This window comes from Podarcis raffonei, chromosome 10, assembly GCF_027172205.1.
Source record: "Podarcis raffonei isolate rPodRaf1 chromosome 10, rPodRaf1.pri, whole genome shotgun sequence".
NCBI classification, from domain to species: domain Eukaryota; kingdom Metazoa; phylum Chordata; class Lepidosauria; order Squamata; family Lacertidae; genus Podarcis; species Podarcis raffonei.
The window spans coordinates 58,422,053-58,436,221 of NC_070611.1; the positions used below are offsets into that span (position 1 = coordinate 58,422,053).

General features: G+C 39.6%; 1 protein-coding gene across 12 annotated transcripts in view; it reads left to right on the top strand.

Moving 5' to 3' along the window:
* ERC1 (ELKS/RAB6-interacting/CAST family member 1) overlaps positions 1-14,169 on the top strand; it is a 163,619-nt gene that overhangs the window by 46,547 nt on the left and 102,903 nt on the right. For 7 of the 12 annotated variants that reach the window (XM_053407141.1, XM_053407148.1, XM_053407146.1 and 4 more), the window contains 4 exons: positions 370-510; positions 3,145-3,285; positions 5,883-5,918; positions 8,790-8,983. In XM_053407141.1, coding sequence (XP_053263116.1) covers positions 370-510; positions 3,145-3,285; positions 5,883-5,918; positions 8,790-8,983 — 512 coding nt within the window. The remainder of the gene's footprint in view (positions 1-369; positions 511-3,144; positions 3,286-5,882; positions 5,919-8,789; positions 8,984-14,169) is intronic. The other 5 variants (XM_053407150.1, XM_053407151.1, XM_053407143.1 and 2 more) reach the window with 1 other exon arrangement.

A 14,169-nucleotide genomic window follows, 5' to 3' on the forward strand; every position in this document is an offset into this window, starting at 1 on the left:
GATGACAAGGGATCTGTTTAGCTTTATACTGCATGCTTGTGAAAACTACATCAGAAGCAGCATTTCTGCTCTCTCACTTCTTCAATTTCTATGAAAGTGTTGTCTTTGTGACATGATTGGTGTAGATCTTGTTCTACCAGGGAAACGGTTTAGCGAAGACCTATCATGTGTTTAATTTGTATAACAACTATGTGAGTGAAAGGTTACAGAAATTTATTTAAGTCTGCAACACTATGTACCCTTGGGAACAAGACTCATTTGAGCTCAGTGGGGCTTGTGTCGATGAGTAAACATGCATAGACGTTCTCAGAATTAAGCATTTGTCCAGCCAAATGGATTTCTTTTGACAGAGTGCTCTGTTTTTGTCAGGAACGTACAATTGAGCGCCTGAAGGAGCAGCGCGACAGAGATGAGCGAGAAAAACAGGAGGAGATTGACAACTATAAAAAAGATGTTAAAGACCTGAAAGAGAAAGTCAGCGCCTTGCAAGGAGATCTTTCTGAGAAAGAGGTTAACCAATATATATTATAGGCATATAACATAAAGAATCTTCGTGTTAAGAAGGGTAGTTTTCTTGATTCTCTCAGCAATTTTATCCACTAAAAACTGAAATGTACAACACAGACATTCAAATGAATATGCATGGAAAATCAGATGAAGTTTAATATTGCTGATACCTAGAATGTGTTTGTTGATCTAGGAGTCTTGGTTGACCACAAACTTGACATGAGCCAACAGTGTGACGCGGCAGCTAAAAAAGCCAATGCAATTCTGGGCTGCATCAATAGGAGTATAGCATCTAGATCAAGGGAAGTAATAGTGCCACTGTATTCTGCTCTGGTCAGACCTCACCTGGAGTACTGTGTCCAGTTCTGGGCACCACAGTTCAAGAAGGACATTGACAAACTGGAACGTGTCCAGAGGAGGGCAACCAAAATGGTCAAAGGCCTGGAAACGATGCCTTATGAGGAACGGCTAAGGGAGCTGGGCATGTTTAGCCTGGAGAAGAGGAGGTTAAGGGGTGATATGATAGCCATGTTCAAATATATAAAAGGATGTCACATAGAGGAGGGAGAAAGGTTGTTTTCTGCTGCTCCAGAGAAGCGGACACGGAGCAATGGATCCAAACTACAAGAAAGAAGATTCCACCTAAACATTAGGAAGAACTTCCTGACAGTAAGAGCTGTTCGACAGTGGAATTTGCTGCCAAGGAGTGTGGTGGAGTCTCCTTCTTTGGAGGTCTTTAAGCAGAGGCTTGACAACCATATGTCAGGAGTGCTCTGATGGTGTTTCCTGCTTGGCAGGGGGTTGGACTCGATGGCCCTTGTGGTCTCTTCCAACTCTATGATTCTATGATTCTATGATTCTATGATATTGGTGAAAACTGCAATTTACGGCTTATTTTCAACATTTGACATTATCTTATTGCCTGGATTGGTCACTAGACATAGACATCAATGGATACTAAAACATTGAAAAATTTAATGTAACTGGGATTGAGCATAAGTGTGCCCGTCAGCAGAAAAGGGAAATTGGGGGTATTGGGAAACAGAACAGAGGGGGGAAACCTGAAACAGGTGATTGATGAGTGCAAATCCTCAGTGGGGACACATTTGCAATCATTGCCATGCTGACTAACTGCTGCTGGGGTATGTGTGTGTGTACATGCTGGAATTTTGAAGAGAAACACTTCGCACCATAACATTTTGTTGCAGGACCCTACTTATCATTGACACTTGAATGCTGCTTCTGGTCTTCCCATGCTGATACTTATAAATCCAAAATCGAAAACCAAGCATGAGGGAGATACATTGCCAACTTGGGTTAACTCAGAGATATGTACGTGTGTGTGTGTGTGTGTGTGTGTGTGTGTGTGTGTATAGATATGCAGATAGATAGATAGATAGATAGATAGATAGATAGATAGATAGATATGCATGCAGATAAATGTATAAATATAAAAATATAAATATAAATATACACATCCAAAAGAGACCCATCTAGTGGCATGGAACACTGAGAATTTGGGGTGGTGGTGAATAATTGGGGAAAACTGACAGCTGAATAGGAGGGGGAATAGAATGGAGCAGTTGAAACAGGAGAACAGAGCTACAAACCAATGATTGGGAGTGATGGGAGTTACAGTCCAACAACAACTGGAGGGCCACAGGTATCCTATCCCTGGACTACAGCAGTCTAGGAAGTGACTGTAGGCTACAATTGCACTTTTATTCAATTGAGAGAGAAAAAAAGTCAGATTTTATGAGTGGGGGAACAGTGAAGCTGAATTTGGGTGGGGGATGAGAGGGGAATGTTGTGATAAGTAAGTGAACAAAGCACAGCTATTCCATAGTAAATGGATGATGTGAAAGTAGTCTTTCTGTTTTATGCCCATAGACATTAATGGCAAAATTTAATAATGAAATGTAACTGGGATTGGGCATTGTCCCTTTCCCCATCCCCAAAAATAATAACCCAAATGGAGGGGGGGATGAAAGCAAGCCAGTGATTTCTGCACATGCTCAGTGGGCACAGAATGCTAACTGTAGGGGAGGAGGAATGGAATAGTAATAGCCGGACTCCTGAACAGAAGCACTGAAAAGGGGAAAGGGTGGAAGGGCTGAAGAGTATTGTGGTGCCTTAAAGGGTGGAATAAGAGTCCAGTTCAACAGATCATAATGTGCTTTTACACTTGGCATATGGATTAAATAAAAAAATAATGCAGTCAGCTGGAAATGAAATCTTGTTATGTAAAATGGAAATGGGAAAAAAAACCTCTGGCAATTGTGTTAAAAAAATCAATATATATACTTCATTGGTTTCTAAGGGCCCAAGACTCCTTGTTGTTTTTGATTCAGCATAGCTATCCCTTTTGGGACTGAGCTCAGTGACAGTGTGAAGTTAATAGCTGATTATTTTTCTTCAAATAAGACATAATTTCATCTAACACATTTAGAAGTACTCCCTTCCATTGAAAAAAAGAGGTTTTCATATATGATTCTTATAAGCCTCTAAAGAAATGTATTGATCCAGAGCAGAAAACAAAGTGTAATTGATATATAGACTGGGAACAAAATATTGGTGCTAGAGCTGAAAAGTATAGTTTTGTTCTTCATGCTGCTGCATGTGTTACCTTTGTTGTAGACTTCATTACTGGATTTGAAGGAGCATGCATCATCTTTAGCATCATCAGGACTGAAGAAAGACTCTAGGTTAAAGACATTAGAAATTGCCTTGGAACAGAAAAAGGAAGAATGCCTGAAACTAGACTCTCAGCTGAAAAAGGTAAACACTAGAAACCTTTATCCTTTCAAATGGAAATTGCTGGTCTTTCTCAGACTTACCCTTCTTTTTTATCATTCCCTGCAAATATCCTCCTGCAAATTTTAGATAATAAATTATTACTTTGGGATCAACAAAGCATTGTCGTTCAAAAAGAGTGTGTAGGATGATTGCATTAGTGATTGAGGTTCATTTCAAGCCACTTTTGCACACAGCAAGAAAGTGACAATAGAGAATACATGTGTGACTCATGTCCTTTTTCCATGTTTTTGGGCATAGTATGACATAGCTCACACATTTTCCCTTGATGAGATGAAGAGAGATGCCAGTTCTCTCACACATCATATCCAGAAGTTTGTATCTTCCTCTCCCTGTTTCCTTGTATCATGCAAAGCAATACAGAAAGTAAATAGACTGATAAATTCTGTCAGCAAAATTCTAATAACTAACTAGGAAAACATTAGTTATTTGAATGGCTGCAAAGGCATTTATAACAGAGCTAGTTCATAAAGTGTTGAGATGGGGAGGGGCTAAAATTCTACTGCAAAAGAGCATCTTAACAGGCATCAAAGTAATAAAACAGTTAAACTTCCTAAACTAAGGAGATGAGAGTTGTGGAATAAGGGAATGCATTCACATTGTAATTAAGTTAGGAAAAAAGCAGTTGAAATAACCATTAATTGGAGAAGAAGCATAGTGGAAGAGTAATCTTAATTAATAGAAAATATTTAATATTCATTTTTGCAGCTACTCACTGTGGAGATGCTTTTAAATATTTGTTTTCCGTTCCACAAGTCTTGGAATAAGTTTCATCTGAGATTTGTCTTCAGTTCTTAGTCCTGTTGTAAATCCTGTTTTAGTTTTTTAGTTTTTGAAGCATTTCCCATGCCTGGGCCTATTCCAGTTGCTTTAACAAAAAGAGATGCAAATAACCTGCTGGAGCTCTTCATGTACTCCTGGTCTGAAATGCAAACCTTTCCCCCGCTTTTGGCTACATGAAATAATTAATTACCATCAGAGAGGAACGGAGATCAGCCTGATTCTTTCCACCTGCCAGAGTCTTCCAGCAACTAAGTCTGCCTCACTTCCCACCAACCAGTAGAATGCCATTTTAAATGCCAGGGCACAGTGATTGTGAGAAGGAAAGAGACTGATTTGGCTCTACCGATGGATCAAAAACTTTGACTGTGCCCAGCCAGTAAATCTCAAATCTTTATGCACTAGCCATTTGGAGAGCGTTTGAGGTAAGATAGATTTCAGCCATTTGCTGGAATTGTCTTGGAGCCATTAGCAATAGTGATTGAGTTTCTCTTGGCCTGCTGTGATTCCCACAAAGTAAGCCACAAAGCATTCAGATGAAATTGTCAAGACAAGAATCTAAACTTCTGGAGATACTCAAACAAAAGCAAATGAAGCTGGCAGCAGTTATGGAAAGAAGAAACTCTCTAAAAAGGAGAAGCACCAGCAGATAAACTATGAAGAGTTTCAACATATCATCTTACAGTAGAATTGTGGGTGGTTGTAGTTGTTTTTTGCATTACGTTGTAAGCTTTCACATGGGGGGGGGGACAGATTTATAAAGCTTGCATGTTGGGGATAAATTTCTAGCCTGGTCTTCTCACTCACTAACTTTGTGCAGTCAGCATTCAGAGCTACTGATCATGTGTGTTACCTTTCATTGACAGATTAGCTGTTACATTTTATATTTATAGTGCAGAGAATATGTACTCAGTGCTAGATAGAGCACATGCAAGAGTTCCTAGATTCAATCCTTAGTATTCCCAGGTTTGGCTGCAATCCTGGAATGCTACTTTCAGTCATTGTAGACTGAGATACATGGACCAATAACCTCGCTCAAGATGTTACAACTTTCTGCGTTCAATGTCATTGTAGGAAGATTCATGTTCCACTATCACATTTGAAGTATGTCATGAGAGTGTTGCTCCCAGTGTATAGCTGCACTAGGTTTGCCTGGTCAATGAACCCTGTTGCTCTGTACGTTAAACGTTAATATGTGTATATGTTCTAAATACAGCTGTTGCAACATTGAAATATTCATACATTCAGATACTGAGTAGATCCATCAAGTTATCTTTTACAGCATTTTTGAGGTTTAGTACACTCGCATATTTAGGTTGCTGAACTTACTCAGTAGAGCTGGCATTTTTAAATTGAGTGGGGGGGACAAGCCCATCAGGAGGTGAAACCTTTCATCCTATATTTATTTAAATGTTCAATAAAATCATAGCTCGGTGCTGCCTTAGTCAGCTTAAGGCTTTTTTCTCTAAGGAGCTTTCCAGCTGTTAATTGGTTTAAGTATGTAATGTATTGTACAGCCAATGGTTATCCAGACTTCTGCTCACTACTCGAAAGAGACATATCCGAAGACTGAAGCAGAAAAATCCATTAAAGGGAAAATAAAGACTGGATTTGGTTAAAATCTCTACTTCAGATTAAATCCTAAATCTACAATCAGCTCCTTTTCTCCTACAATGAATGTCTCTACATCGTTCTGTAGATTGTTTGTGTTACATTTTTCTCTCTCTCTTGCACTGTTCCTTTCCCCAATTCTTCCCCTCTTTTCCTGTCTTTCTCCTTAGCATCCTGAAGTCTTATTGAGTCACCCATCCAAGCCAGTAAGTGTTATGACAAACTGGAAGGCCATAGCCAACCCCATTTGATTGTGCCGTTTCTGCATGTGTAGTCTCTTGTGTCTTTGTATTCCGTTCCCAGGAGACAGTGAAAAATTTCAAGGCTGTCATGCCTAGGTCAGACAATGGATGTGGACTTTCCTTGTTGCTTTGTTTTAGTTTTTTTATTTAATCAGCTTATAGTTTTGCTACCTTTCTGCTTCTCTGCTTAGTTGCTTTTCTAATCTGTATTTCTCAGATCCTATTTTTTATATGTCAAGTATAGCAGTGCTGTAACAAATTTGAAGGTGGTAGACTCTACTTCATTGAAGGTTTTTAAACAGAGGATCTGTCAGGGATTCTTCAGCTGTGATTCCTGCATTGCAGGGTATTGGAATAGATGACCTTTGGGGTCCTTTCCAACCCTACAATTCTATGTGTCTATGAAATCCAAAATCCTTGGGAGTGTATATTGCAGATCAGGAAACGTAACATGAGGGTGCTGGCATGCTTAATGAGCAGAGTTAAAGAAGCTATCAGAGGCAAGAAGAGTTCCTTCAAGAATTGGAAACCTTGCCCTAATGAAGAGAACAAAGGAACACAAACTTTGGCAAAATAAATGTGGGCAGACAGTAAGGGATGCTAAAAAATAATTTGCACAGCACAATGCTAAAAAGACTAAGATCATCAACAAGTTCTTTCAATATATTGGTAGCAGGAAACCATCCAGGGAGTAAGTTGGACTCTTGGATGTGTGCTAAAGGAGGGTAAGGAGATTGCTGAGAAGCTGAATTAATTATTTTTACCTGTCCTCACAGGGTAAGATATAGGGCAGATCCCAGTGCCTGAACTAACTTTTGCAGGAAGGGAGTCTGAGGAACTGAAGCAGATAGTGGTGATAAGAGATTAAGTTCTAGACTTAATATACAAAAAGAAAACTGACACACTACTGGGTCTGGAGGGCATCCACCTGAGAATTCAACTCAAATGTGAGAATGGTAATCCTATAACAAAAATATGTTGTGCCTCAGACCAGCCTTCTCCATACCTGAGGACTGGAAAGTTGCCAATGCGACACTAGTTTTTAAAAAGGAATTCAAGGAGGATCCTGGAAATTACAGACCAATAGGCTTAACTTTTTTGATAGGAAAACGTGGAAAATATTGTTAAAGATAAAATAACTAAGCATATAGAAGAACAAGCCTTGCTGAAGTGTAGGCAGCATGGTTTCTGCAAGGGCAAGTCTGGTTTCATAAACCTACCTTTAAGGGTGTCAGTAAGCATATAGATAGAGGTGATCCAGTTGACATAATGTACTTGGACTTTCAAAAAGCATTCAACAAGGTAACTGAACCAAGGCTTCTATGTAAATGTAACAGTCATGGAATACAATGAGAGGTCCTGTTGTGGATCAGGAACTGGTTAAGTAACAGAATAAAAGAGAGTAGGAATAAATGGACAGTTCTCTGAATGGAGTGATGTAGAAAGTGGAGCCCAGAAGAATCATCACTGAGACTTTAGGGGTGAACAGTGAGGTGGCCAAGCTTGTTGACAATACTGAATTGTTCAGTTGTTAAAACAAAAAGAGATTGTGAAGAGCTCCTGAAGGACCTCTCCAAATTGAGTGGGCAGTAAAATGGCAAATGCAGTTCACTGTAAACAATGTTAGAGTGGTGTATGCCAGGGTGAAAGAAAATCTTAATTTTATATATACGCTCATGGCTTCTAAACTGACAGTAACTGACCAAGAATGTGACCTTTGGATCCTCGTGGATAACTCTAAGTAGATGTTGACTCAGTGTGTGGCAGCTGTGAGAACAGCAAAGGGGGAAGTAGGGGAAGGCGCAAGTGGGCAAGTTGATATTAATTTCCATTGAGAGCAAAATTTATACATTAAAAAGGATAAGAGAAGAGAAACTGGTGTAGATAAAAACAATACATTGAATTTTAGATTATGGAAAGAAAATCACCCACATTTAGTTTATATTTCCCTTTTAATAGTAATAAGTAATTTGCAACAGATGTGAACAGACTTCAGGCTAGTGAAATCTACTTTGGGTTTTTTTAAATGTACAGCTTCACAGCCCTCCAGAGAAATTCCAAAGCCACTGTCCCCTACCCCAAGAGAAGTCAATAAATGCATGAGCTAGTAGCAAAAGATATGGGTTCGCATCTGTGATCAGTGATGAACGTAACTTGGTGACCTTGGGCCAGTCACTGCCAGGGCCTAGCCTCCCCAAGACAGTGATCATGTCCAAAGATAGACCTGTCCTCTAATGCCTGAAGCTTGCAACACTGGCAAGTGCCACTTCCAACTTTTTCCTGCTGTGAAAAAGTATCAAAACTCTGCTCTCCTCCCACTATCCTGCTCCACTGCATCATTTCTTAGGATCATTGGGAAGTGACAGATTGGGACAGGAGGCCTTCCTGGATTTTTTATTTTATTTTATCAGGTAGGTCATGAGTAACAGCAAAGGGTCTGGGGCTCAGTGGAGTGAGTTGCCTGACTGAGGTGTAGATTGCACATAGAGAGAAATGTTGATTAACAATAAGAAGGCAAGAAGTGGGAAAGGATGCCTGTCCCTCCCCATTAAGCCTGTGCATTTGAGATGATTCTTGGAATGTGCCCTGGTAAAGTTCCTGGCAAGAACATCTCAGTCATTGGCACTAGATAGAGAAGCAATAAGGTAAGAGATTCCAGGGTTAGCATGTTCTTCACAAGCTGACTGGTCAGAGTTGGATACAAGATGGTGGACTAGATGGAGCTTTGGTTTGATATAACAGGACTCTTGTGTCGTGTCTTGGGAACAGAATGTTTTCTGTTACAAATGTGAATATGGATACAAAGAATAACTCTTGGGATACTTTTTTGTGCAGGCTCATGAAGCAACATTGGAGGCTAGGGCCAGTCCAGAGATGAGTGACCGATTTCAGCAATTGGAAAGAGATGTGGCTCGCTACCGGGAAGAATCCAGTAAGGCTCAAGCTGAACTGGACCGTCTGCTAGAAATCCTGAAAGAGATGGAGAATGAGAAGAATGATAAAGACAAGAAGATAGCAGAACTAGAAAGGTGAGAAGGGTATGGGAGAGAAGCCCGTTATCAGGTTTTCAACTTGTTGCCATTCAAAATACGGCATTGGGGGAGTTTCTAAAAGTTAGTTAAGGGTTTTTGCTCCCCCCCCCTGCCCATTTCAAAAGGTATGCTGATGTTTCTGGGATCTCTTTTAAATAGTAGGAGCAAAAGTGCAATTGTAGGAAACGATGGTAGCTCAGTGAAGCTGGCTTTCATTTCATGTACTGTACATGCATACTTGAACCTGACAAATTTATATGATTTACTATAGTACAAGTACCACAGATAATACTAAGCATTTTTAATATGCAACTTGATGGGAGGACTAATTCTGCCTATATGAGAACATGTTCTGCAGCCATATGAAATTAAACAGGAGAATGCCACTTAGTAGCTTTGAAACAGGATTTCCACTTCTTATATTATTATTATTACATATTTATTTTCAACTCTCCTTTTTCCCTGACAAAGACTCAAGGCATCTTACAGCTAAAAATGCTCTTCTTGGCAATACTTTCTTAGTAATGTGGCTTCCCCAAGCCCATCTTTTTCTGTGGAGAGAAATTAGGTAGGACTTAATATCCCCACTAGATTTGAACAGCTAGCAGTTGGGTCACTGGAGAAGTCATGGGAACAACACCTCAGATGGAAAATGGAACAAAACTATTAGCCATTTATTAGGCTTTTAAAATTTCTCCTGAACTGCAGCTGTAAACTCTTAGTCTGTTTTAAAACAGTGACATACAATTATTATTTACAGTTTGACCAACAGTTGCCTTGAAAGGTACAATATGGAGGTTCATTTCTTGGCGGTGCATTAACTTTTCCTCTTTTGCCAGAATGGGTTTCCTTAACATTATTTCATATGGATTCAACTGCATTTTGTCAAGTGCCAGGAAAATCACATAGATTAAGACCACCACCTGAGTAGAATTTTCCTTGGTGAATATATTAATTCTTGAAACGCAGTAGCTGCTTGGCGTTCCCTCATTGCCCAAAATTTGTTCATCTGACTTAATATTTCAATGTTGAGTTAGATGTTGAATGTGTTTAATAGTTATGGGTGGCATTTGTATAAAGAAATCTTCTCAGAACTCCAGAAAATATAATTAAGAGAATTTATTGTAGGGAGAATTTACACATCTGTAAATACTTGGTGTTACTGCTCCACATTTTTATCTTCTTTGATATGCAGAATCTACTCAAAGGCGCCAAAACAATATTCTCAATTCATTAGGAACACACAGATAATTAATTTGCATGAAGCCTCTCAGTTGGATTACCAGTTCAAGTTTGTTACCTTGGATGGTATCTCTGCCTGTTTCATTGAAACAGTAGAGAGCTTTGAAAATCAATATTCATTATTTTTCAACGAAACTTTGAACATTTCCATGAATGGTGTTCTGTTGGCCACAGGGGAAAAATATGTCATTTCCTTTATTTTTGAATTCCAAAATGTCTGTTAGGACAGTTGAAATAGAATTGCAGAAGTTTTACATAATATTCTTGAAATTTAATTTGTCATTCTTATATAGATATCTCGCAAATTTAACTTTCTCCACCAGTATTTGATTTTGGTCCAATTTTGCATTTCTCTGTATCCTACCAACATGCATGTTTGGATGTTCCTTCAACCTCAAAATCTGTGCAGAATTCTCTATCACTGATGAAAATATTGTTACCTTCCTTATCATAGAGGTTTAAAACCTTGGAATAATATTTTGAGTTTTTCCTGTCATGTTTTTACATTTAAAATGTTTCTAAATCCCACCATCTTTCTTTTCAACTTCTTCCAAGGTCAGTCATTATGGAGAGCTTTGTTAGTCTTCTCTCAGAATTTCTGCTGTACTATAACTGTAAATGGATTGTTCATTTTTCTGAGTGTAACCTACAGTCTTGAAGGATGAATTCTCAATAGAGTTTATTACTCTCCAGTTGAAACTGAAGATAATATGGTTCCATTTCAAATTGGAGGAAACATGTACAGTATTTGAGATCTTCCTTTGTTACCACATTCTTCCAATCTGTAAGAGATAACAAGAAAAATCACTTTTTTAAAGCATAGTTGATTATTCTGAAACATATGTTTTTAATTTGTACAGGAGACACCACTAGATTAACTAACTAGCTGAGACACACCACATTTGTAGCATTAGCTTCCCCTGCAGCTTGTACTTATACACCTAGTACCTTACCATGGGGAAGTTGGCTGATAAAAATAGCTTTTCAAGCTGGAGCCAGGCTAGCGACTGCCTCTACATCAGGGAGCCACTCCATAAATGAGGGAAAAAGAAGAAATGAGTTGATGATGTTATAAAGGAGTTCTTCCATAGCTGCTTCCTAGAAATAAAATAAAATACAGTATATGGCAAAAAGAGTGATGGAAGCACTACATTGAAAGAGTGATGGAAGACCTACATTGGCTCCCAGTACATTTCTGGGCACAACTGAAGGTGACCCAGAAACTACAACTAATACAGAATGCGGCAGCTAGACTGGTGACTGGGAGTGGCTGCCGAGACCACATAACACCGGTCTTGAAAGACCTACACTGGCTCCCAGTACATTTCCGAGCACAATTCAAAGTGTTGGTGCTGACCTTTAAAACCCTAAACGGCCTTGGCCCAGTATACCTGAAGGAGTGTCTCCACCCCCATCGTTCTGCCCGGACACTGAGGTCCAGCGCCGAGGGCCTTCTGGTGGTTCCCTCGCTGCGAAAAGCAAAGTTACAGGGAACCAGGCAGAGAGCCTTCTCGGTAGTGGCACCTGCCCTGTGGAACACCCTCTCATCAGATGTCAAAGAAATAAACAACTATCAGACTTATAGAAGACATCTGAAGGCAGCCCTGTTTAAGGAAGCTTTTAATTTTTGATGAATCATTGTATTCTAATATTCTGCTGGAAGCCGCCCAGAGTGGCTAGGGAAGCCCAGCCAGATGGGCGGGGTATAAATAATAATTATTATTATTATTATTATTATTATTATTATTATTATTATTATTATTATTATTATTATATTATACACCACGTCATGCAATGCGTTGATCACATCACCACTCAATATTGAGGGAGCCTGGCCCTCTCCTTAAGAACTTCAAGGCCCCCAAAGTGCCTGCAATCCTGCAAGTGTTCCACTATGTTCAATGGGGCTACTCCCTGTTCAATGTGTTTAGGATTGCATCATCAGAGGCTGGTTCTTAGCTCTTTTTGAACAGGTGAAAACACTTCAATAGATTAAGTTGAAAAACAAATGAAGAACGCATCCAATTTGTGAATGGCTTTGTTTTTACGCAGTTCTGTTCACGTATCAAATGTCTGGCTTTCTAGTTCGTTTTACTAATTACTTGCTCTCTTTATGTATTGTCATCCCACAATCATCTAATGTTTCATTGATGTTTCTTTTGTGTTCTCCCTCTCTGTCTTTCCTGGTTCCCTTGGGTTGTTTTGTGCCTGTGTTTTTTTGGCCATGCCTTTTCTCAGAAGGCACGCTTCGCACAGAATATGCTCCCCCTACCAGGTGTCTGTCTCTCCACCCCAGCCTGTAGGGGGTTTTGTATGGGACTTTTTAGGAAAGTGAGTTTCTTACAAGGCTATTGTTTCTTGCTGGCGGAATGCTGCTTTCTGCTAACTGGCTGCAATTCTACTGGGGTTTGCTGTAGTCAGTGTGTATATGTCTGCCAATGTGCCACATTAATTGGATTTATGCAACATTTTTAGAACCTGGAATACAACTTAGAGCACTAGTTCTGCTGGTATCATATTATCAGCATTTTTGAATGACTTGTGTTTTGACCTCCTCTTCTTTTGGTCGTTGTATTTCGGTGAATTCCTTCACTATAGCTCCATTACTTTCAGAACATTTCAGTTTCAAGCTGTTTGGCTCAATTGTGCTTTCAAACCTATATAAAACCTGTTTGGTGTGTTTTTAAATTAGAATGAGAAAACTGAAAGATAACACACAACTCTGAAACTTCTTGCTTATTTATTTAAATATTTATTTAATTTGTCTTTGAAGGCACACTGCCCCCATAAGATGGTTTACAGCACCATTTATATATATATTTTCTAGTACAGCACAATCCAGCTGAACAGGAACTAAAATAAAAAATATATTTTATAGGGTTTTATTCTAATTAAAAGAAAAACACATAGTTGTGATAATACGCTGTGTCTCTTCATGGGGTATGGGGTCACCATTGAGTGAGCCCTTTTAACCCAACAGCTCTTGCTGGCAGGTCAGAGAACAGGGCCTTTGATACTGATCCCTACACAAATGCAGGCACATAAACCTGTATGAGCGTACTTTTCAATCTCTTCAGGGTGCCCATCATTCACCTTTCCTTAATAAGCTGTTTATAACTAGTTTTGGGCCCGGGTGCAAGTGAAGCCATGAGGGGTGGAGGGTGAACAGGCAGTTAAGATATAAAATAAGACACAAGGCACCAGTGCTGGGATCAGATAAGGCCACAACTTTATTGATTACAGATTTATGCAGGTTTGGCCATAGGCGTTGTGTATGTATCTTGTAATCAACCAGCCTGCCTGCTGGTTTATGGATAAGAAGTAGGGTTTGGCCACTGTCACGGGTCACCTATTGACATGCTTCATATCCAGAGACCCTCCGTCCCCCGATCACTAGTAAGGATACAGAGTCCTTTCTGCCCCTTTTGGGTATTTGGACAGGAAGCACCCCCCAGGCTCCCTTGGGGATACCCAAACCCCTGCCCAACTGGTCTAAGAATCCAACCCTCATCCGCCACATGAGATGGACCCAATACTGACTCTGCCCATGTAACTGTGACAAACTGCAGCTCCAGTGATGTTCTGTTCAGGGAATCCAGTGAAGACTGCTTGTCTTAAGCACACTGACTTAAATAGCCAGGGAGGGGACTGGAGGCAAGACTTTCCCAAAATAAACAGAATTTTTAAAATGCTAGTTTGAGGATTGTGTCATGTTTAAGCCATATGCTTAGCTCATATTGAAGTAGTGAAATGACCTGAAATTATTGAACTTCGCTCAAACTTTATTTAGAAATGCATCACTTCACCCTATGTACCATTTTCCTTCAATTTTGTAACACATTGTATCAAAGGTATACACTTAAAGTTTGGAGGCTGCTTCTCAACGTTGTAAGGAATGCGGGTAGCATGTGTGCTTGGAGGAAAATGTTGCTTGCAATAAT